Source organism: Giraffa tippelskirchi, chromosome 3 (genome assembly GCF_054371585.1).
Source record: "Giraffa tippelskirchi isolate mGirTip1 chromosome 3, T2T-mGirTip1v1.2.pri, whole genome shotgun sequence".
Classification (NCBI taxonomy): Eukaryota; Metazoa; Chordata; class Mammalia; order Artiodactyla; family Giraffidae; genus Giraffa; species Giraffa tippelskirchi.
This window is the reverse complement of record NC_137277.1, coordinates 142,829,367-142,855,082: the sequence shown is the minus strand read 5'-3', so window position 1 is coordinate 142,855,082 and position 25,716 is coordinate 142,829,367. Positions and strand designations below refer to the sequence as shown.

Sequence of the window (25,716 nt, the reverse complement as noted above, 5' to 3'; positions counted from 1 at the left end):
GCTTTTATGGCAAGAAAGCAGCCCTAGACAATGCATAAATGAAGGAATGTGGCTGTGTTCCAAAAAAACTGTAAGCCTGAAATTTGAATTTCACATAATGTTCACATGTCATAAAATATTGTTTTAATTTTTTTAACCATGGAAAAATGTAAAAATCATTCTGAGCCTGTAGACTGTAGAAAAACAGGTGGTGGACCTGATTCAGCATTTGGGGAGTAGCTTGTTGACCTCTGGCTTAAAAGTCACACCAAACCACACTCTGCCTTGGAACTGCTATAAAAAGACAAACCAGAAGGCCCCAAACCAGATGTAAATAATTAAATAGTAATTTGGGGCTACTGGCACATTGCACTACTTAGATTTGTCCTCAGGAATCCTCAAAAGACTGACTGTTTGAATGTGGTTGTCAAAGTTTTCCCAAAAGTACTAATAGTGAGAATCACAGGAGAGGTCTGGGAGGTACAGGTTGTGTGAAGCTATCCAGACTCAAATAGGAAATTTTTTTCTAGTTCTGTCTTTTGTCTTAAATGTTGTGAATTTGGCATTCTATTCATAATCTGTTTTCCCCTCAATTTTCTAAAAGTAAAGCTAATGCTCCAGTAAAGCTAACAGACAATGTCTGTTTATACAAAGCCCTGTTCTTCCAAGGATATGGTAGTTGAATCTGAGAAACCAAAGAGGCAGGTTTTAGCACTACCATACTAAAAAAAAGTCCCATTATTTCATGGCAAATAGATGCGGAAACAATGGAAACAGTGAGAGAATTTATTTTTGGGGGGCTCCAAAATCACTGCAGATGGTGACTGCAGCCATGAAATTAAAAGACACTTGCTCCTTGGAAGAAACGCTATGACCAACCTAGACAGCATATTAAAAAGCAGAGACATTACTTTACCAACAAAGGTCTGTCTAGTCAAAGCTATGGTTTTTCCAGTAGTCATGTATGGATGTGAGAGTTGGACTATGAAGAAAGCTGAGTGCCGAAGAATTGATGTTTTAGAACTGTGGTGTTGGAGAAGACTTTTGAGACTGCAAGGAGATCCAGCCAGTCAATCCTCAAGGAAATCAGTCCTGAATATTCATTGGAAGGATTGATGCTGAAGCTGAAATGCCAATACTTTGGCCACCTGTTGTGAAGAACCGACTCATTTGAAAAGACCCTGATGCTGTGAAAGATTGAAGGCAAGAGGAGAAGGGGATGACAGAGGATGAGGTGGTTGGATGGCATCACCAACACAATGGACACAAGTTTGAGTAGGCTCTGGGAGTTGATGATGGACAAGGAAGCCTGGCGTCCTGCAGTCCATGGGGTCGCAAAGAGTCGGACACGACTGAGCGACTGAACCGAACTGAGACTAAAAAAAAAATTGGTCGCTGAATTCCATATAGTTAAATAGTTTCACTAGGAATAATTATTATAAAAGTACACTGCTGCAATATGAACTTGTTTCATTTATGATTTTCTGTGGAAAGGGGAAAAGCTGAATAAAGTTAGTAATACATAAAAGCAATGTTTCAGAATGAAAAGAATATAGGAAAATAACAATATCAAATCTACTGAAATGGAGTCTTCCATAAGTGACAACCCCCTTCATGGACTACAGCCTTGTTGTGGTGAAGGAACTTACTAACTCAATGAAGCTATGAGCCATTCCCTGCAGGGCCATCCAAGAGGGACAAATCATAGTAGAGAGTTCTGACAAAACATGGTCCACTGGAGGAGGGAATGGCAAATTACTCCAGTATTCTTAGCTCAAGAATCTTATGAACATGAACAGTAGGAAAAGGCAAAAAGATATGACACTGGAAGATGAGCTTTCTAGGTTGGAAGGTGTCCAACATACTACTGGGGAAGAGCAGAGGGTGATTACTAATAGCTCGAGAAAGAATGAAGTGGCTGGGCCAAAGCAGAAACGATGCTCAAGTGTGGATGTGTCTGCTGGTGAAAGTAAAGTCCAATGCTGTAAAGAACAATATTGCATAGGAACTTGGAATGTTAGGTCTGTGAATCAAGGTAAATTGGATGTGGTCAAATAGGAGATGGCAAGAGTGAATATCGACATTTTAGGAATCAGTGATCTAAAATGGAAAGGAATGGGGGAATTTAATTCAGATGATCATTATATCTTCTACTGTGGTCAAGAATCCCTTAGAAGAAATGGAGTAGCCCTCACATGACAACAAAAGAGTCCAAAAGGCACCTGCAGTGTTAGGTGCAATCTCAAAAACAACCAAACAATCTCGGTTCATTTCCAAGGCAAACCATTCAACATCACAGTAATACTTTCAAATTGTGGTGCTGGAGAAGACTCTTGAGAATCCCTTGGGCTGCAAGGAGATCAAACCAGTTAATCCTAGTGGAAATCCACCCTGAATGTTCATTGGAAGGACTGCTGCTGAAGCTGAAGCTCCAATACTTTAGCCACCTGATGCAAAGAGCCGACTTCTTGGAAAAGACGCTGATGCTGGGAAAGATTGAGGGCAGGAGGAGAGGGGGACAGCAGAGGATGAGATGGTTCGATAGCATCACTGACTCAATGAACATAAATCTGAGCAAATTCCTGGAGATAGTGAAGGACAGGGAAGCCTGGCATGCTGCAGTCCATGGGGTCACAAAGAGTCAGATACGACTTAGCAACTGAACACACACCCACACATGTGACACCAGGATGACAACAGAGAAGGTAAAAGCAGAACACAATTCCTCTTTATATCTTCAATTCTTATGAGAACATGCATATTTAAATTCCCAAGTGCCTCCAGAAGTTTTTGACTTTCATATTCTTTCTTTTATGTCCTACTACCCTCGTGTGAATCTTCTCTTCCCCTCTGCTACCTTCCTCCCACCCCACCAAAGATTTAGCAAGATTTATCAATTGACATATTTATGTTGTTTTCTCCCAAACATATTTATGTTGTTTTCTTTTACTGTCTTAAAAGTCCAAACTAAAATCTGAAATCAGTTTTGTTCCACTTCTAAAAGACTTTTTTCTGACTCTTTTAATGTAAGCACTTCATATCCTCTTTTAAGAATATAGCCCAAAATTGTACCCTGAAGCTGACAATAGTCTTATATCCTGGTGAGTTACCATGACAACCCTCAGATTAGCTTCTGAAAAACAGAAACAAGAGTTCCACCCTATTTCCATCACTGTATTACACAGCTCCATCCTGTCCTTTGGGTCCTATAAGGAGAAGATCGGTGCTAATTCTTCTACTTCAATTGGCTTCTTTGAAGAGACGAGAATGGGGGAAGAGGCTATACTTTCCTTGAATGATTGCAGCCAAGTAAAGAAGCCCTGCCAAAATCCTGGCATCAGCAATTTGCTTTGGAAGGTAGTTTTGACTTGGCTTTTCAGGTTTTTTGTTTGTCTGTTTGTTTAACTTTTTCCTCTTTTTAATGTGATGAGTATGGTTACAAACCTAGAGTTATGTTTTATAAAATGGAGCACACCCCACCTCACAGCTTTACAAAACCCACCAAGGACCCACTTTGGAAGGTTGCTATTTTACCTTGAGAAGAGTCTGGAAGCTGACTCATTACAGCAGCTCCAAGTTTTGGTTTTATTTGTATACGAACCAGATTGTCACCCTGGAGAAGGAAATGGCAACCCACTCCAGTACTCTTGCCTGGGAAATCCCATGGCCAGAGGAGATAGGAGGGCTACAGTCCATGGGGTGGCAAAGAGTCAGATATGACTGAGTGACTAAACAACACAACATATAATAGTATTAGGTTTCATCTTGGGGATGATGTTTTAACAATTGGTTGTCCTCTCCAAAAAAGAAAAGAAGAGTACAAGTCAGATTTTCAGTCAAAAACAATACATTGCCCTTCTCCTGTCCGCTTGGACTTCAAAGCTTCAGTTAGCACATCTAGAAATGTCTGGTAACTAAGAAGTCAAAGCATTTGGCCAATAAGATGATAAGCCAGAAACAGTTCATTTTTAGGCCAGTGTTCATGTTTAATTTATTATTAAAAAAAAAAAAACAAGAATGAAATGCTAACCTTGGCTCTTTTAGAAGGCCTTTAGAATGAAGTACTAAATACTGTAAGTCTTGTGCTCAGTCATGTCCAAATCTTTGTGGTCCATGGGACCTGGTAGCCCACCAGGCTCCTCTGTCCGTGGAATTTTCCAAGCAAGAATACTGGAACTACTCCAGGGGATCTTCCCAAGCCAGGGATCAAACCTGCGTCTCTCCTGTCTCCTGCATTGGCAGGCGGATTCCTTTACCACTAGCACCACCTAGGAAACCCTGGGCAGCCTGCACACATTTCATTTTAGAGCTCTAGACAGGTGTTGAAAATTAGGGATTCAAACAGTGAATTCCTAAACAGTGAATTTAGGGATTTAATGCATCTTGGTCCGCTGAAGTATTGCAGCAACCAGGGACCTGCTGACAAGTGGCCCTAACATTTCCCTCCATGTCATCCTTCAGGCTCTGCATTCAGTGAGTGCTGTGTCTGTGGCACACTTCTTACACATCTGCCCTGCAGTCCTTGAAACCGCAATTGTTTGTGTTTCACAGTAAACATGGGCTGTTTTCTTATTGATGGGTACAGCTTCTCCTACCTGAGACATTCTATGGGAACTTCCACGATGTACAGCTTTATTTCTCAACTCTATTTCCTGAAACCTGAATATTTTAGTATTAGCCATTGCAAACTGAAAAGTACTCCTGTTTACGGTAATTTTAAAAGAGGGAAAAGGGTTTGAGAATTGAAAACTGAGTTGAAGAGAATGCATGTTAGTAGAAAGAAAGGAAACTTAAGAGGTAGAAGAAATCCCAGGCCTCTGGGCAGTATTTGGACGGTGTCCTGAGAGAAAAAACTGAGACTGGAGTGAAATAATCAGTGTGAAGCTATAATAGGAGAGTTTAAGACTAAATCACCATAAGGTTTAGAGAGGATTAAGAAATAGAAAGTTCTAGGACCCACAACAGATTTTCCAACCTGAGGATCTGGCACAGGGACTGAGAAACCCCAGGGATTTTGACTTTGGAGGTTTGACTGACTTGCCTATGAGTGTCCAGGAGTCTTGGCCTCAGGCCAAACAACAGGGAGGGAACACAGCCCTGCCCATCAACAGAAAATTGGATTAAAGATTTACTGAGCATGGCCCCGCCCATCAGAGCAAGACCCAGTTTCCCCCACAGTCAGTCTCAGCCATCAGGAAACTTCCATAAGCCTCTTATTCTTATTCATCGGCAGGCAGACAGAATGAAAACCACAATCACAGAAAACTAACCAAACTGATCACATGTACCACAGCCTTGTCTAACTCAATGATATTATGAACCATGCCATGTAGGTCCACCCAAGACGCGTAGGTCATGGTGGAGAGTTCTGACAAAACATGGTCCACTGGAGAAGGGAATGGCAAACCACTTCAGTATTCTTGCCTTGAGAACTCCATTAATCGTATGAAAAGGCAAAAATATAGGACACTGAAAAATGAACTCCCTAGGTTGGTAGATGCCCAGGATGCTACCGGAGAAGAGTGGAAAACTCACTCCAGAAAGAATGAAGAGACAGAGTCAAAGTGAAAACAGTCCCCAATTGTGGATGTGACCTGTGATGGAAGTAAAGTCCAATGCTGTAAAGAACAATATTGCACAGGAACTTGGAATGTTACGTCAATGAATTAAGGTAAATCGGATGTGGTCAAACAGGAGACGGCAAGAGTGAACATCGACATTTTAGGAATCAGTGAGTTAAAACGGATTGGAATAGGCAAATTTAATTCAGATGAGCATTATATCTACTACTTTGGGCAAGAGTCCTTTAGAAGAAATGGAGTAGCCCTCATAGTCAACAAAAGAGTTTGAAATGCAGTACTTGGGTGCAATCTCAAAAATAACAGAATGATCTCTGTTCATCTCTAAGACAAACCTTTCAATATCACAGTAATCCGAGTCTATGCTCCAACCAGTAAAGCTGAAAAAGCTGAAGTCGAATGGTTCTATGATGAGCTACAAGACCTTCTAGAACTAATACCAAAAAAACATGTACTTTTCATCATAGGGGACAGGAATGCAAAAGTAGGAAGTCAAGAGATACTTGGAGTAACAGGCAAGTTTGGCATTGGAGTACAAAATGAAGCAAAGCAAAGGCTAACAGAGTTTTGCCAAGAGAATGCACTGGTCATAGCAAACACCCTCTTTCAACAACACAAGAGACAACTGTACACATGGACATCACCAGATGGTCAATACCAAAATCAGATTGATTATATACTTTGTAGCCGAAGATGGAGAAACTCTATACACTCATCAAAAACAAGACCGGGAGCTAAATGTGGCACTCAGATTAAGAACTCCTTATTGCCAAATTCAGACTTAAATTGAAGAAAGCAGGGAAAGCCACTAAACTGTTCAGGTATGAACTAAATCAAATCCCTTACAGTGATTATACAGTGAAAGTGACAAACAGATTCAAGGTATTAGGTTAGATAGATGGAGTGCCTGAAGAACTATGGATGTATGTTCATGACATTGTACAGGAGGCAGTGACCAAGACCATCCTCAAGAAAAAGAAAGGCAAAAATGCAAAATGGTTGTCTCAGGAGGCCTTACAAATAGCTGAGAAAAGAAGAGAAGCTAAAGGCAAAGGAGAAAAGGAAAGATATACCCATTTGAATGCAGAGTTCCAAAGAAGAGCAAGGACAGATAAGAAAGCCTTCCTCAGTGATCAGAGCAAAGAAATAGAGGAAAACAATAGAATAGGAAAGACTAGAGTTCCCTTGCCCACCAAGGGACCATTTCATGAAAAGATGGACACAAGAAAAGACAGAAAAGGTATGGACCTAAAAGAAGCAGAAGATATTAAGAGGAGGTGGCAAGAATACACAGAAGAACTATACAAAAAAGATCTTAATGACCAGATAACCATGATGGAGTGATCACTCACCTAGAGACAGACGTCTTGGAGTCCAAAGTCAAGATGGCCTTAGGAAGCATCACTACAAACAAAGTTAGTGGAGGTAATGAAATTCCAGCTGAGCTATTTCATGTCCTAAAAGATGATGCTGTTAAAGTGCTGCACTCAATATGCCAGGAAATTTGGAAAACTCAGCAGTGGCCACAGGACTGGAAATGGTCAGTTTTCATTCCAATCCCAAAGAAAGGCAATGCCAAAGAATGTTCAAACTACAGCACAATTGCACTCATCTCACACACTAGCAAAGTAATGCTCAAAATTCTCCAAGTGAGGCTTCAACAGTATGTGAACCGAGAACTTCCAGATGTTCAAGCTGGATTTTAAAAAAGCAGAGGAACCAGAGATCAAATTGCCAATATCCATTGGATCATAGAAAAAGCAAGAGTTGCAGAAAAACTTCTGCTTTATTGACTATGTCAAAGCCTTTGTGTTGATCACAACAAACTGTGGAAAATTCTTAAAGAGATGGGAATACCAGATACCTCACCTGCCTCCTGAGAAATCTGTAGGGAGGTCAAGAAGCAACAGTTAGAATAGGACATGGAACAACAGACTGGTTCCAAATTGGGAAAGGAGTACATCAAGGCTGTATATTGTCACCTTGCTTATTTAACTTATATGTAGAGTACATCATGTGAAATGTTGGGCTGGATGAAGCACAAGCTGGAATCAAGATTGCTGGGAGAAATATCAATAACCTCAGATATGCAGATGACACCACCCTCATGGCAGAAAGCAAAGAGGAACTGAAGAGCTTCTTGATTAAAGTGAAAGAGGAGAGTGAAAAAGCTAGCTTAAACCTCAACATTCAAAAAAGGAAGATCATGGCATCTGGTCCCATCACTTAATGGCAAATAGATGGGGAAACAATGGAAACAGTGAGAGACTTTTTGTTTTTTGGGCTCCAAAATATCTGCAGATGGTGACTACAGCCTTGAAATTACAAAACCCTTGCTCCTTTGAAGAAAGGCTATGACCAACCTAGACAGCATACTAAAAAGCAGAGACATTACTTTGCCAACAAAGCTCCATCTAGTCAAAGGTATGGTTTTTCCAGTAGTCATGTAAGGATGTGAGAGTTGGACCATAGATAAAGCTGAGTGCCAATGAATTGGTGGCTTTGAACTGTGGTGTTGGAGAAAACTCTTGAGAGTCCCTTGGACTGTAAGGGGATCAAACCAGTCCATCCTAAAGGAAATCAGTCCTGAATATTAATTGGAAGCACTGATGCTGATTGGCCACCTGTTGTGAAGAACTGACTGATTAGAAAAGAACCTGATGCTGGGAAAGATTGAATGTGGGAGAAGAAGGGGACGACAGAGGATGAGATGGCTTAATGGTATCACCGATTCATTGGACGTGAGTTTGAGCAAGCTCTGGGAGCTGGTGATGGACAGGGAGGCCTGGTGTGCTACAGTCCATGGGGTCTCAAAGAGTTGGACCAAACGGAGCGACTAAACTGACTGACTGAAGAAATAGCCTACTTGGCTGTATTGAGTAGGTTAACTAAGAACAATCTAAAACCTAAAATTTTTTAATTCTTAAAATTATTTTATGACAAAGCAACTTGAGGATTGGGATCAGGGACCAGAGATGCTAAGACAAGCCACCACCACTCATGCCAATAGAAGAAAACAAAACTCAAGTTTCACATTATCTGGAACATGGCAACCTCATTGAATTTCGGTAGAACTGAGACTTTGAAACTCTATAAATATCCATCATTATTGATGTGGCACAGATATTAGGTTTATTTAGTCTGCTCATGTCATTGCTTTGTTTCTATGGATGGTATAATAACCCTCAGTGCTTCTGTAAGGCTCTTCCTGACCTCTATTTCTGGACACTATTTCTCAATATTTTAATCTTCTTTTTAAAATATATTTTATTTTTGTTTATTTAATTTATTTACTTGTCTGCACCAGGTCTTAGTTGTGGCATGAAGGATCCAGTTTCCTGACCAGGGATCAAACCCAGACCCCCTGCACTGGGAATACAGAGTCCTAGCCACCGGACCACTAGGGAAGTCCCAAGGTTTTAACCTTCTAAATCACGTATTTTCTAAGAGAGGTTTTCAAAAATCTAAACTTGGGATTGGCCTCCTACATTTGGGAGCTGAGGATGTTTCAAGTTGACAAAGGGTTTGCATCCACATGAGTTAATTCACATTTTGACCTTTCCAGGAGCCTGGAGTCTGAGCTTCCATCCCAGGGAGCAGACACCTCCATACACTTTGCAGCTGGCATTGACCCAAAACACCCACAGATCTGTCTGGGCCTGTAAGTAATTTTCTTTTATTTTTAAAATTGTACTCTTGGCACAGCTAATCTGAAGGTGCAACATACAAAAAATTATCTGAAGAGCACAAAGCAATTCTAGCAAAAAATATTTATATAAGGCAGGAATTGAAAAACTGTTACACATCTTCTGAATTCAATATTAGTTCCCAGGAAACACATAAACTGTGTAATAACCTTATCGTAGTCTTTGTATTATACAATTCATATTTGTATTATTTTTGATTATTCCACTTTTAATGTCCGCATCATAAAAATTGCACATGCTTTGAAAATATTTTAATGAGTATATTTTACATTATACGGAAATTTATCTGCATTTTTTTCCATTGTCTGTTCTTTCCAAACTTGATGTTCATTTACTATTCCATTTCATTAGTTCGTAAGTGTTTGGCAAATCAAATCACACCTTCTAATTGATTGGCTTAGAACAGGAAAATTTTTTACTGTTTAGATTTGTCCCTTGATTTTTCTGACTATATTCTCTCATCACATCATTTAAGTATTTTGGGATTAATGATCAATTCAAAGAGATAAGTCATGCCAGCAGTACACCTTTTTCATTACAATTTTACATATCTCACTGATTTAACAATTTTCTGATCAGCCTGAAAATCTTTGCTGATCAAATTGCTTATTTGCTGACTAAATTACACACAAGCCTCAGTCTATTTATCTGGCTATTAACTGAAGGATTGTGGTGTGTTTGCTGTGCAAATTACCATGATGTTACGAACAATCAGCATACATATGCACCACTATCTGTGGATTCAAAATTATTTCATAGTAAGAATTTAAAAGATTTTGTTGTTGTTTCCTTTTTCTTGATTTGAAAAGTTTATCAGGTGAAGGGATTCAGAATATCCAGCCCCAAATATGCCACTTTGGCATATTGATTATTTTGAGCTGAAAGTACTTGAGAAACAGCAGATGTATGAAGACTGTTGGACCTCCCCCTTTCTACCTAAAAGCAGTTTGCAAAATTTCCAATGAGAAAGGAGCCTTCCCTTTATCAGGAATAGAACATTTTTATCACTGGACTGGGAGTTATGGCTGAGTTGGACCTGTACATGCTTCCTAATAACCTTTATCTTCCACTAATTTCATTTAATTTCTAGTCACTGTTCCACAACTTACTGCCCTAGACCAAGCCCCACAATTTGTTGTTTTTTTGTGTAAAAAGGCATATAAGCTTTGGGGCCTGATAGCTTTTTCAGGTCTTTATTTTCCATCTGAAGACTCCTATAAATGTAAAAAAAAAAAAATTAAATAAATGTGTATGTTTTTCTTCTATTAATCTGTCTTATGTCAGTTTAATTCTTAGGCCAGCCACATAACTAAGTAGATAAAAGAAGAAATTTTCCTCTCAGATGAAGCAAAGTACACACACACACACACATGAATTCTTCTGCACTTTTGCACAATACATTATATGATATTGCCTGATAACTGTGTTATACATCCAATCTTCTACATCATCCTAGAATCTCAGAATTGAAGGAAATCTTGAGAGACAGGAGGGAAGGGGGCAGGGCACAATCTTTGAAAGAATAATATAACTGTTTGAGGATGAAATCGATTAGACCCAAGATGACAGAAGGTTTGACTTCCAATAGACCTTGATTATTATTATACTTTCACTGTAGAACACTAGCATATGCTAAATGACACACCCACAGGCACTATGATAGCTCCAAGTTCAGTTCAGTTCAGTCACTCAGTCACGTCCAACTTGTTGCGATCCCATGAATTGCACCAGTCCAGGCTTCTTTGTCCGTGAGAGCTCCAAGGCCAACCATAAAAGGCCAAAAATTGGGCAGTGGTCAATTCCTGGAAATCCCCACCCCTTCTCCCCAAATAGTTGGAATAATCCTCTCACTCATTAGCCTATGAAATTACTCAGCTCATAAAAATGAACTAGCATCACTGACTCAATGGACATGAACTTGAGGAAAACTCCAGGAGATAGAGGAGGACAGGGAAGCCTGGCGTGCTGTAGTCCATGGGATCTCAAAGAGTCAGACACAACTTAGCAACTGAACAACAACAACAACAAAAAACTAACCACCTCATATTTCAGGGCCCCTGTTTATGGAATGTGTATCTTCCAAGGCTTCTTGCCTTCTGAGAGGATGATCCACATTCTGTCTATGGAGTGTGTATCTCTCTCAAAAAACCTACTTCTTACCTAGCGCTTTTCCTCTCTGAATTCTTTCTGCACTGAGACAAAGAACCTGAGCTTCATTAAGTCCTGAGACCAGGTGTACAATTTCAACTGAAAGTCAGTGGTTCAAGTTTCAGTCTGAATTTTGGCTGGGTTCCAATTCTATCTAGGTTCAAGACCCAACATGAGACCAGTTTCAAAATCAAATTTGTAATCTTAGTGTTATTTGGTTCTTCAAAATTATAATTACAGTAGGACTATATTATTGATTCATTAATACCTAGATGAACACTTAAACTGTTTAGAAAGATGCAAAGAACTAGTCACTTGAGTTTTATTATTCCTTATAACCTCCTTTAAAAAACACAAATCAAACAGTTTAAAGCTTCAAATGAAATAATTCCCTGTGTATACAACAAACATCAATAATTTAACTTTCTATGTGCTAAATTTCATGTAACTGGGAAGAGTTAATTTTGACTCCAGGCTAAGGCTTTAGCCCTGTTTTTGCCATTTTTGTTATTACAATCATACACAATGGCCTGCCTCAGAGAATCCTGTCCCCTCTGCCTGATCTTAAACTAAAGTGCTTTGTTTAGCTCACAGGAAGATAATCTGACTCTGCCCACCTGTGAATGACTATAAGGGGAGAAAACTAACACATACCCCTGACTGAGACTTGCCCTTCTAGGACATATTTGCAAGAATTATATGGTCTTTTTACTTTGTTTCCTTGCCTCTCCCTATGTCCAATCCATGAAAGAACCTGGCACCCAGGCTTCAACAAGATGGTTACTTTGAGACATTAGTCTGCCATCTTTTCAGTCAGTTGGCTTTCCAGATAAAGTCATATCCCTTACTTCAACACCTCATCCATGGGATTTATTGGCCTCTCAAGTGACCAGCAGAGAGAGCTTGGACTTGGTAACATTCACTATAGTTAATATTTCCTGGATTTGCTACTCTGTTAAGAACATGAGAAAGAAGATTGGAAGAGAAAAGGAACAAAGTATAAGAATCTCAAAATAAAAGGTGGCAAAATTTCTCCTTGGATAGTCAGTTTCTAATAAGTAGAAATTCAGATTTATATCTTCAACAAAATATTTTACTAATACCCTGGAAGTACTCTGCCATCGCCGAATCTTGGTTGAGCACCATACCCCACGACATCAAATTTAAAGTTTTAAATAGTAAGGAAATACGCAAGCAGGTTACAGAGGGTTATTATCCTTTCAAGGCCTTAGGTCAGTTGCTCAGTCGAGTCCAACTCTGCAACCCCTTGGACTGTAGCCTGCTAGGCGCCCCTGTTCATGGGATTCTCCAGCAAAGAATACTGGAGTGGGTTGCCATTTCCTCCTCCAGGGGGTCTTTTTGACCCAGGGATCGAACCTGGGTCTTCCACATTGCGGGCAGATTCCTTACCATCTGAGCCACCAGGGAAGTCCTTGGTAATGTCTTAAACGTGGAGTGGGTTGAACACAAAACTTACCCTGGCAACAGCTTTTCAAGATGTTCTAGGTGCAAAAAGAAAGGAGGCAATTTTGCTCTACCTTAAATAAATTTTCTTCTTTCTCTTTTAGGTTGGTCAAAACTGTCTCAGCCTGCCTCAGTCTAAAGTTTTCCTGAGAAGGTCTTTTGGGAGGAGTTTGAGGTTCCTAAATAGTATAACAATAGCTCCCCATCAATCCTACTCCACTGCATATTCAAGCTTTTGTGATTTTTATAGCTAGTTAATTCTCTTTGTTTTCCTCAGCACAGATACTTCCAAACTCCACTTTATAATTTTATGAAACTCTACAGGACTTTGTCTTTGTATTTGTGATATATCCCACCTCAATATTTACACCTTTGAAGTGACCAGTCTCAAGACTTTGGCATGCTGTTTTCACTGCAAAGTGAACAAATCTAAGAAGACAGTGCTGGTTCTGTGGGTTCCACCCTTCAAGTGTGGTTCCCACATGTTCAGGAATGGTCTTTTCTTTCTTCGTGTCTGGATACTCCTTAAGTACACACTACTGATGTGTGAAGGTGCCAGGAACCGGAGAATGGAATCCTTACTTTTTACTTCTGTGTAGGTATTAAGTTCTTAAGGACATGAAGGGGTGAGGCAGGGGGAGATTTATTTTTTAGTCTCAGGTAAAACGAAAACCTCAGGAAGAAGTTCAGAATCTTTGTAGAATATATGTCATCATCATCATAATCAGCAACAATGCTATTGGAACTGATAATAACATGTCTACTGTGGCCCAGGCTTTGCACTAACCATGAATTATCTCAGCTAATTCTCTGAACAACCCTACCAAGTGGGGGCTGTTACCATCTAAGTTTAAGAAGGAGAAAACTACAGTTTGCTCTGGGAGTAAGTTTGTAGTACCATATCATAATTAAAATACAGACTGACTCCTTAGTTCCTGCTCTGAAGCACTCACTATCTAAAACTGTGCCTGCTGAGCAATTAATTTTTAGAGACAAAAGCAATCCTAGATGTCCAGTGTCTCCTTGAATTGGAAGGATTACCATGGCCACAGTGTATATCTTATTTATTAATGTTTTAAAAAAGTATCTATTACTCAGCCCTAAATAATGAATTGTGCCATTTGTGACAACATAGATGGACCTAGAGGGCCCTATGCTAAGGGAAATAAGTTAGACAAAGACAAGTACTGTATGATCTCACTTATATGTGGAATCTGAAAAATAAATAAACAAACAAAACAGAAACAGACATAGATACTGAGAGCAAACTGGTGATTCCAGGGTGGGAGGAGGAGTTGGGGAGGGTGGGTGAAATAGCTGAAGGGGATTAAGAGATACAGACTTTCAGCTATAAAACAAATAAGTCGCAAGTATAAGGTAAGTACAGGGAATAGAGTCAATAATACTGTAGTAATTTTGTACTGTGACAGGTAGTTACTGGACTTTTTTGTTGTGATCATTTAGTAATGTATTTGATTGTTGGATCACTATGTTGCACACCTGAAACTAACATAATGTTGTATGTCAGTTGTATTTCATTAAATAAATAAATAAAAACAGTAGCACAAGCAACACAAAATTATCTATTTTCTAATTCCCTGACCTGATTGATACTGATAATGAATCAAGAGTATCAGATAATTTATCATTTGCTTACTTAATGGAAAATATGTTATAAGGAAAGTTTGTACTGGTGATCATTTTCACAGAAAAGTTATTTTTACCAAGTATTTATTGTTATATGGAAGAGGGGTAAAACTTTGGTTTTTGACAGTTACCATTTCTGTTTCAGTTTTATACATTTACAGGAATATTAGTCAAGAAAATCTAATCAATTTATTGTGTCAGACAGTCTTCTGCATCTAAAACTTATTTTTGCTCTATAATGCATTCTGCTAAAAAAATGACTTCTCTAATTATTGTTGGTTTTCTCAGATCTCCCACTAATATCTCTGCACATCTGCTCATCAAGTTGCATAGATTTCCAAATGGGATTAGCAGTCTTAACAACTTTGCTATTAGCTGTACCAATAGCATCTTTTAAGGGTGCTTTGCTTATCTTCTGCTTTAGCAAATGCTTTACTGTTTTAGTATCATTTGGTATGCAAAACAATCTGGAATTTGCATCTGAAACATATGAGTTTCTTATTTTTTAAAAACCATAAAAAATAATTAATGATAATAATAAATGCCTGAAGGAATTTAATTTTACTGCATTTATCCCAATTACTGGAATATTGTAAAGAAAGCAGTCATATAAGCCTTTCTAAAACATTTATACCCATGCATATATCATTTAAATTGTATACATATATTTAGTAGTATATGTATTTATATTCAGAGAAGGTCTTAAAGAATTTGGGAAAGATTTGGTGGGAAAGTCAACAAATCACTTTTCTGTGGCATAAAAATATATAACTTCCCTCAAGAATTAAAGGACTAATTCTGAGATAAGTTTTGTTTTTTTTCAAGAAAATATCTTCTCACTTCTAATAAACTGTCATCCTCACAATAACACAGAAAATAGGATAGTTGCTGAGCTTTTCCACTTAAAATAGTTTCCTCTTTCAATATATAGCACTATTTAAAAAGACAGAATATTACCTTCTAAAATGCTTTTGTTATTTGATGCCTGACATCATTTTTTCATATCCTTTTCCATTTTAGTTTATTAGAGGACATTGACTATAGTTCCCTGTGCTATACAGTAGGCCCTTGTTGTTTTTCCTTTCTGAATATAAGAGTTTGCATTTGCTAATCCCAAACTCCCAATCCAATCCTCCCCTACTCTCTCCCCCTCTGACTACCACAAGTCTGTTCTTTATGTCTATGAATCTGTTTCGTAGTTAAGTTCATTTGTGTCATATTTTAGGTTCCACATATAAGTGATCTCATACAATATTTGTTTTTCTCTTTCTTACTTTTTTTTTGGCCACTCCACACAGCATATAGGATCTTAGTTCTCGGACCAAGGATCAAATTCGTGCTCCCTGCACTGGAAGCACAGAGTCTTATCACTGCACCACTAGAGAAGTCCTATCTTTCTCTTTCTGACTTACTTTTCTTAGTATGATAATCTCTGTGTATCCATATAGTTGCAAATGGCATTATTTCATTCTTTTTATGGTTGAGTAATATTCCACTGTATATACATATACCATATCTTCTTTATCCATTCATCTGTTGATGGACACTTAGGTTTTTTTCCATGTCTTGTTTATTGTAAATAGTGCTGCTGTGAACATAGGTGGGCATGTATCTTTTCAAAGTATAGTTTTGTCCAGATATATGCCCAGGATTAGAATTGCAGGATTATATGGCAACTCTATTTTTATACACTTACATCTTTAGCATTTCTGTCATCTGTATCTACTTCAAAAAAAGTAACATGACATTTTTTATACTAAGTGGAATTTAATTTGCTTTAAAATTTTTTGGGGAGGAGGGGAAGCAACAGGTACTCAGAGTACTGAATCTTGCAAGTATAGTTTCTTTTTCACTTTGAGGAGATGATCTTTTCACTCTAATTTTTTTCTTTTCTTCCTTCTTTCCTCCTTCCTTCCCTTTCTCCCTTCCTTCTTTTCTTTTTTCTTTCCTCAAACTTTCCTTCCTTCCTTCTTCCTTTCCTTCCTTCCTCTCTTCCCTCTTTCCTTTCTTTCTTTCCTTTTCTCTCCACTTTCTTTCTCTCTTTTTTTTGAAAGAAGGTGGTTTAAAAGAAGGCAATCACTGAGTCCTGAACCTGTTAAAGGGTTTTAGTAGCTTTCAGTAAGACACTGGAGTCATTTAGAAGCAATATGTAGCTTTATATATTTTTGAGAGGAGGAATATCACCCATTTTGTTGACTTCAATACCAGTCTCATGACTGGATAACTATAAATTATTGAAAATCACAACCCTTGTTGGGAGACTAAATCAGTGTCTAGAACATCAGGAGAATTGGGTAGTCCTAATGTTCACTTTGAACGACGCACATTGTGAGAGGGAGTAAATGCTCTTCACTGTGTAAAAAGGAGAAGTCCATTATCCTACTTGTTTGATATCCTACTACGGTTAGAGATCAAAACAGGAAGTGCCATTGTTAACAGGGAGAAACATGAAAGTTCTGTTCTTAAAAACATCTTGAACCTTCTTCCCCATGAGGACATTGTGAATGCAGGAACTTTGGGTGGGAACATATGATTTCCTGCATTAACTTCAATCAGTGTGGTAAAGTTTGTTTTTGTTTTAAAATGCAGTTAAAGAAAGATATTTGCCATTTCAGAGGAGAACAACATTCAGTTTCTTTTAGAGTTTTATGAGCATCTGTGATCATTTGTCATATGTGGCTAAAAAATGACCAGTACTGATGAAATACCATTTTATTTTTAGAGAATAGCTTCAGCACACTTTCCCAAAATAATTTCTTAAAAAAAAAAAAAAATCTTTGCTTCCTTCCAGGAAGTTTTGTCTATGGCTAAATGTGGGTGCATATACTTTCATGATAAAGACCATCATTTTACCTAAATATACTGATGGTAAAAGCCTTAAGAGCTACAGACTCTATAACTAGTGAAGTAGAATTCCATTTCCTAGGTTCCTTGTGCACAAATATTGTCATTCTTACAACACTTGTTGGCTTGAAATAATAGTTTAAACAAAGTTGAAAATGTCATAAACCTAAAAAATAAAGGTAAAGCCAAGAAAGAAATAATGTGGTAAGTGGATGTTTTAATTTCTAAACTTTCATTTCCAACCTTTCAAATTTTCTCCTAGACCATGTCTGACGGTAAACAAATACTCTAAAACAAATCGAATCATTCAAAATAAGGATAGGCATACATTTTTTACAGGTAAATGAATCCAAGCCACTTTTTCTGTTTTCCTAACTAAATAAGACTCTTTCAAACAAATATTACATAACAGATTGAGGGAACATTTTCAGCTCAGATGCTTAATTAGAAGTTTGCTTTACTGGTAAGTCATCATTGAACTAAAAATACTGCTTAATACACTACAGAATATGTATACTTATAGCTGATTCACATTATTGTACAGCAGAAACCAACACAACATTGTAAAGCAATTACCCTCCAATTAAAAATAAATTTTAAAAAATTAAAAAGTTAAATACAGTACAGAATAGAAGACAAAATCCCCAGATAATGGACCAGGAAGCTAAGATAAAACTTGTCACTATGCAAACTCAGATCCAGTTAGGAACTTGATCATTTTATGTATCTTTCTTTCTGGTCTTAAATACATTGAGTTACAGAGTTCCTTATGTATTTATTTCTCATACAACCTGTAGAAAAAAGTTTTCTGATCTACCCAGCATAGAATATGATACTTCCTGCCTTAATGAAAAATAAGGAGCATTTTGCAAAACTACTGAATTAGTCTAAGAACAGGGGATGTTGTACCAAATTTCATAATCCAGTAATCAATTAGAACCTTCTTTAGTTTTTTTCTACCATCAAAAGGTGGAAGGGGTGAAGTTGTAGGATCTGAATGAAACTCTCAAGAGCTCTCTTTATTTCACATGTGTTATTGTAACAGAATTCGCTTAAAATTACATTTTTTAATATGTAAAAAACAGGAGAAGCAGCAAGAATGATTGCATTAAAAGAGGGTAAGGGGGTAATCCCAGAGTCTCCATGTTTCAGAGTCTGATGTGGTCACAGGGCTATTTAGCTTAGCCCCTCACTTTTTCTCTTTCCAAGGTCATGGTGCTTCTGTTTGTTCACTTTTTGTTTTACAAGGTGAGTTGGACATTTAATGCTTTTTTAAATTTCTTAATGCAGTAGGAATTTTGAATAGATAGGAATTGAAAAGGGAGAAAATACTCAAATGCAGGATAAAAGACTGATTTTTAAGTTGATATTTAAAAATTGTGGAATTCTTATAGGGAGAAATTAAAAATCTTAAAAATCTTTAAATTTAAAATATTTTACAAGGCACTTCAAGAAAAATTATTTTATTTGGATGCTCAATAAGGGAAGATTAGGATTATAGCATGAGTTACTGGCAGAGCTGTGACCACACATCTTGTTTCCTAGTCTAAGACTCTGTATTCTCTCTTCCTCTCTCACTTGCCTTTCTCTCTCTCCCTCTCTTTCTCTTTCTCTTTCCCATTCTGTCCTCCCAACCTCCGCTGATTGATTCTGAAACTTACTTTATGGATGCTTAACAACATAAAAAATTAAAAGCTTTTTGAAGGCAAATTTAGTGTATATTTTGCATCTCTAGTATCTAACCCAACATAAGTACTCAGCTGAATGCTTGTTTAATGAATGAACGAAATAAAGTAAGACAATTGAAACAGAAATGCCTTTTCAAGTAGTAAATAAGAAAATGAAAATAAAAGCAATATTATAGATTTTAGACAACTATTCAGAATAATAAGTACTGTATTAGGCATTATCTTTTTATCTGTCATCTATTTTGTTAGTCTTATTCAAGACAATACAATTTATTATATGTTATTATTTATAAATTTTCAGGTTACTAAGTCATAATTATAATTTAGAAAAATTGGTCCCGTTTTGTTTACAACATGGAAGTCAGAATTCATTCTTTAGTAATATAAAGTTCATTGGAATACAACAAATAAAAATGGTCATACTTACCTATCACATGTGGGAGAATAAAAGATTGTGATCATTAACTCATATTTACAACCATTTTTCTTATTTAATCACTCATATTTTCTTTATACGTTTCACAGTTTTAAAGTATCAACTGATCATTATCATATTTTTCCATCAGTATGGCTTATCCATGACTAGATTTCAACTGACCAGGCTAAGATAAAAAAGTTTCTCTCATAGCTTTTCCTACCTGCATGTCTAGATCAAGATCCTAGATGTGTGGACATTTATTTTAGTGCAGTCTCTTTAGCTAAATATTTGTGTATATGACTTGGAAGAGAATTTAGAGGAAGAACTAATTTATTATTTATATAAGATTAGTTACTGGCTGCACGTATCACGCAGATACACCAAGGAAAAAGAATCTCAAACAATATACAAATTTTACAAAGCCAAATCTACACAACCAGTAAAGATGAAATACCCAGGATCTGATTGAGATTCTTAGATTCATACCAAAAAGAAAATAACAAAAAATGGCCCAAGCTTCAACTTTGCCAACTTAATTACTGCTGTCAAGAAACACTGCATGATGCCATCTAGTGACAAATAATCAACATATGATTAATCACTTAGAAATGATGGGCCAATGAGGTGAAATTCCCAGGATTTTAGATGTAAAGGGGGAAAAAAACCTTCTGAAAGAATTACATTTGGTAGATTAGTTTTGTTTCTCCAGGTGTATCAAAATTTATCACTGATCTGGAACGTGGGAATTTTTATGTTGAAATACTATATTGTCACCTACCTCCAAATCTGCACTTCCACGTCCTCAGCTTCTGCCCTTCACCATCCAATCTGCAGTTGAACTTAGAAGTGAGGGGTGCTGTCCACGTTGCAGCCCCCAGTACAGTGACAGGTGGTGGAGGTGGAGCCCTTTAGAAAGCAGTCTCAACAAATGTTTTGCTTTGTTTTGTTTGTAAAAAAAGTGCTTCAAAAAAGGGAACCAAGATGATTCCTGAAACAATCTGTGCCCAATTAAAAATAATAACAACAATAATAAATAAACTGTTGAAAGTTCAAAGGGTAAAACTAAAATAGGGACCAGAGGAAATCATCTTTGTTTTTCTCAGCCAAAGACTGTGTAGATCCAATACTACACTGTTTCTTGTACTAAGTCCTTACAGAAAATGCCAGAGACCTCTCTCTCTGAAGGGCTGTATGCAGCATTATGCCCTAAGGAAATTAATTTTCTCCAACATTTCTCATCTTTTGTAAACATATGGCATAGACTTTTATTTTAAAGAGAAAGACCAATGATCTGTCAACTATGGGATTCTCACAGTCCAATAGTTTCTTTTTGGTTAATTTTTTACAGCTAGATTAACCAGTGCTGCTGCCATAGATATAAGAAAACAAGACACGTTGCTGTGTTCGCATATATCCGATTAAAGCTCAATAGGAATATTTTGGGTGCCTTGGAAAAATATCAAGTTAAAAAATCTTGGTAAAAAAAAGCTTATCAAAATCTCCAGCTTCAAGTGTGTTTAGTTGTATTCATTTCATCATTGCCTACATGCTGTGATTGGAGCACAATGTGTGGAAATTGCATAACCATTATTTCCACAAATCAAAGCTCTTGAGAAATGGGAAGGCTGTGCAGGAGCCGCTGCATAAAATGTTGATGAAAAAAAATTCAGCCTTTATGTCTAAAGTCTTCTTTTCAACTATTGTTTAGTTGTAACTATCCCTGGGCTTCATTTTCCTTTTAAACTAAAATCAGAATTAACCATGGGTGAAATAACAGTTTTTAAAAAATGTTTTCTGTGAATTTGTTATATTTTGCTTGAGTTCAAGTTTCTTTTATTATTTTTGATATCTTGGACTAGTCTAGGCCATGGCTTCTTAATTTGAATACTAGAACTGTTGAGAAGACATTCGGTGGAAACTCCAAGTCTCAGAGAGAAGTGTGGATACTCTCAGCCCAGTCCATTCCAGGTTTATGGGGGCTAGGGAGAGTCCTTTCTCTAACTCGTTCACAGTTAAAACAGTAACCAGTCAGATTGTTATTTGGGTCTAAATGAGCCTGAATGCATTATAAAAAAGGGAAGAACAACTTCTCTCTCCAGTTTCCATCATTCCTCTTTGGCTCCAGCAGAGAGGTTTGGTTGTACTACTCTGATAGCCACATGCTTCTTGCCTCAGATGCTAATAAGAGCATCTTACTACAGATGCTAATAAGAGCAATTAAGAATATCAACAAAACACTTGGAAAAAAATAAAAAGGTCTAGCTATTATTTCAATGATGTAAAACAATTTTTTTTTCTTTTAAAAAAAGGAGTTATCCCAAATGAATTAAAAAAAAATTCTTTGGTTATTTAGAGTGAGAAAAATAAAATAGACATTTATGTGATTAAAACAAGAATTGATATTGCTACATGACCTAAAATTGGCTTCCTGGTGGCTCAGACTGTAAAGAATCTGTCTGCCAATGCAGGACACTAAGGTTCAATCCTTGGGTCGGAAAGATCCCCTGAAGAAGGGAATGACAACCCACTCCAGTATTCTTGCCTGTAGAATTCCATGGACAGAGGAGCCTTGCAGGCTACAGTTCACGGGGTCACAAAGAGTCGGACATGACTGAATGACTATCATTCTCATTTTCTTGCCTCAGAGCCACCCACAACCACCTATGAGAGCTTAGAAATTTCCTCTTTGGCAGCGAACACATCTGAGTTAGTCTGGGAATGGGTGGGAATCTCTAACATCCTTTTAGAAATCAGGAGATGAAAATGGTAATTTACTTAGAAGTGAAATGCCGTTATGTTGGGAGAAATTCTACTAGGGTGTTTTGTTATCCCTTTCAATGTGCAAACTCATTTTGAGGAAGTTTGTCTGCAAGAAGGGCATAAAATGCAGCTGTGCATTCACACTTTTCAGTACCTGAGATATACCAAGCATAAATATTTTTTTAGGTTCTGGATTTTTGATCAAAGTTTGTTTTCTTCTATAAAGTTTCTGCTTGAAGAGTGTTTCAGTGTTCTTCAAAGCAAATTTCCAAGATTAAAAGGCTAAAATAGTGATTAAAACAGAAGTCTGTGATCAGTCACCCAGTTGAACTTTGAATCATGGTGGCAGTTTCTCTTTTATCTTTAAATTTGGTGCCATTTTCTTCCTAACATTTTCACCCCTGGGATTTTTCTGGTTAGAGATGTATATAATTTCCTTTCTGCCCACAACCCCTTCTAAAAGAAACTGTCCCCGCCCACAGACCCTGCTGAACAGATGGGCCAAGTCACCCATGATTACATCAGATGACCCTATTCCTTGGGCTGTAAGAGTTGAGGACCAGTGTGTGGAGGCCTATGATGAGCGGCCATTGATGCCTTAGACTAAGCCAATTGGATGCTATCATTTGAGAATTTTAAACTATGTTGAAAAAGTTATACATGGGTGATGTAAATTGGATCTGCAAAATCACAGGTATTTGGTTTGGGAGTTGTTCCAGAACAAGCCTCACCCATGTGTAAACCAAATTTATGAGGGATTCCAAATTTAAAAAACCTTGTATATAGAGCCAGACTAAGAGAGTGACATAGAATAGATATGCAGAGAGAAGGTGCTAACAAGAGCTGTATTTGACATTTGTAAGATCCCTCCTTGTCAGCCAGGCCTCATTCTACTTTCTAAATAAACAGTTTTCCAGCATAGTTTGAGGTGGATTTGCCCAGCTGCAGGGTTAATTTCTGACTGTTTTAAGCCAATGAGCAATATAACATACTCCTGTCCAGGTGATTGGTTCAGAGTAGGCAGGTGAACGAATTAGAGACAAATGAGGTCAAGAAGACAGTTGCAGGCCGTTTGGGGGGGAAGTTTCTTCTCTCTAATCCATGGGAGTTGCCTCAAAAATACTTTCTGTTTCACATATGATAATATACATGTTTCAATGCTATTCTCTCATATCATCCCACCCTCGCCTTCTCCCACAGAGTCCAACAGTCTGTTCTTTACATCTGTGTCTATTTTGCTGTCTTGCATATAGGGTCATTGTTACCATCTTTCTAAATTCCATATGTATGTGTTAATATACTGTATTAGTGTTTTTCTTTCTGACTTACTTCGCTCTGTATAATAGGCTCCAGTTTTATCCACCTCATTAGAACTGATTCAAACGCATTCTTTTTAATAGCTGAGTAATATTCCAATTAAAATTAAAAAAATAAAAAATTTTTTGAAAAAGTACTTTCTGTCTTGGCAAATATGAACTAAGAAGCAAACAGCAAATAGCTTTTTCTGATGACCTTTTTAAAGCCATGAGAAGAGACAGTTTTAGCAGAAAAGCACATTGTAGAAGAAAGTGCACAGTACTAGAAAGTATGTCTTTGTTGACATTATGGAACCAGTTGTTTTTTAAAGCCTGCTCAATAAAATCCTTTGTTTAAACGATCAATATTTGGATCTTAAATTTGAGTGAGACTAATAATTTTCTTTTTTTTTTTGTACAGTTCTTCTGTGTATTCTTGCCACCTCTTCTTAATATCTTCTGCTTCTGTTAGGTCCATACAATTTCTGTCCTTTGTCGAGCATATCTTTGCATGAAATGTTCCTTTGGTATCTCTAATTTTCTTGAAGAGATCTCTAGTCTTTCCCAATCTGTTGTTTTCCTCTATTTCTTTGCACTGATCGTTGAGGAAGGCTTTCTTATCTCTCCTTGCTATTCTTTGGAACTCTGCATTGAGATGGGAATATCTTTCCTTTTCTCCTTTGCTTTTCGCTTCTCTTCTCTTCCAAGCTATCTGTAAGGCCTCCTCAGACAGCCATTTTGCTTTTTTGCATTTCTTTTCCATGGGGATTTTCTTGATCCCTGTCTCCTGTACAATGTCACGAACCTCTGTCCATAGTTCATCAGGCACTCTGTCCATTAGGTCTAGTCCCTTAAATCTATTTGTCACTTCCACTGTATACTCATAAGGGATTTGATCTAGGTCATACCTGAATGGTCTAGTGGTTTTCCCTACTTTCTTCAATTTAAGTCTGAATTTGGCAATAAGCAGTTCATGATCTGAGCCACAGTCTGCTCCTGGTCTTGTTTTTGCTGACTGTATAGAGCTTCTCCATCTTTGGCTGCAAAGAATATAATCAATCTGATTTCGGTGTTGACCATCTGGTTATGTCCATGTGTAGAGTCTTCTCTTGTGTTGTTGGAAGAGGGTGTTTGCTATCACCAGTGCGTTCTCGTGGCAAAACTCTATTAGTCTTTGCCCTGCTTCATTCTGTACTCCAAGGCCAAACTTGCCTGTTACGCCAGGTGTTTCTTGACTTCCTACTTTTGCATTCCAGTCCCCTATAATGAAAAGGACATCTTTTTTGGGTGTTAGTTCTAGAAGGTCTTGTAGGTCTTCATAGAACCGTTCAACTTCAGCTTCTTCGGTGTTACTCGTCGGGGCATAGACTTGGATTACCGTGATATTGAATGGTTTGCCTTGGAAACGAACAGAGATCATTCTATCGTTTTTGAGATTGCATCCAAGTACTGCATTTTGGACTCTTTTGTTGACCATGATGGCTACTCCATTTCTTCTAAGGGATTCTTGCCCACAGTAGTAGATATAATGGTCATCTGAGTTAAATTCACCCGTTCCAGTCCATTTTAGTTTGTTGATTCCTAGAATGTCGACGTTCACTCTTGCCATCTCCTGTTTGACCACTTCCAATTTGCCTTGATTCATGGACCTAACATTCCAGGTTCCTATGCAATATTGCTCTTTACAGCATCGGACTTTGCATCTATCACCAGTCACATACACAGTTGGGTATCATTTTTGCTTTGGCTCCATCCCATCATTCTTTCTGGAGTTATTTCTCCACTGATCTCCATTAGCATATTGGGCACCTACTGATCTGGGGAGTTCATCTTTCAGTGTCCTATCTTTTTGCCTTTTCATACTGTTCATGGGGTTCTCAAGGCAAGTATACTGAAGTGGTTTGCCATGCCCTTGTCCAGGGGACCACATTCTGTCAGACCTCTCCACCATGACCCATACGTCTTGGGTGGCCCCACACGGCATGGCTTAGTTTCATTGAGATAGACAAGGCTGTGGTCCATGTGATCAGATTAGCTAGTTTTCTGTAGTTTTAGTTTCAGTGTGTCTGCCCTCTGATGTCCTCTCGCAACACTCACCGTCTTACTTGGGTTTCTCTTACCTTGGGCCTTGGATAATTCCTCTCGCCGCCGCCGCCGGCCCCCAGCCCCTAGCCCGGCCTAGCCCCT

At 37.8% G+C, this 25,716-nt stretch overlaps 1 protein-coding gene across 1 annotated transcript in view; it reads left to right on the top strand.

Moving 5' to 3' along the window:
* The window catches only part of LOC145540482 (uncharacterized), a 177,888-nt gene that overhangs the window by 17,068 nt on the left and 135,104 nt on the right, over positions 1 to 25,716 (top strand). The window contains exon 3 of the mRNA XM_081574985.1: positions 9,124 to 9,219. Coding sequence (XP_081431111.1) covers positions 9,124 to 9,219 — 96 coding nt within the window. The remainder of the gene's footprint in view (positions 1 to 9,123; positions 9,220 to 25,716) is intronic.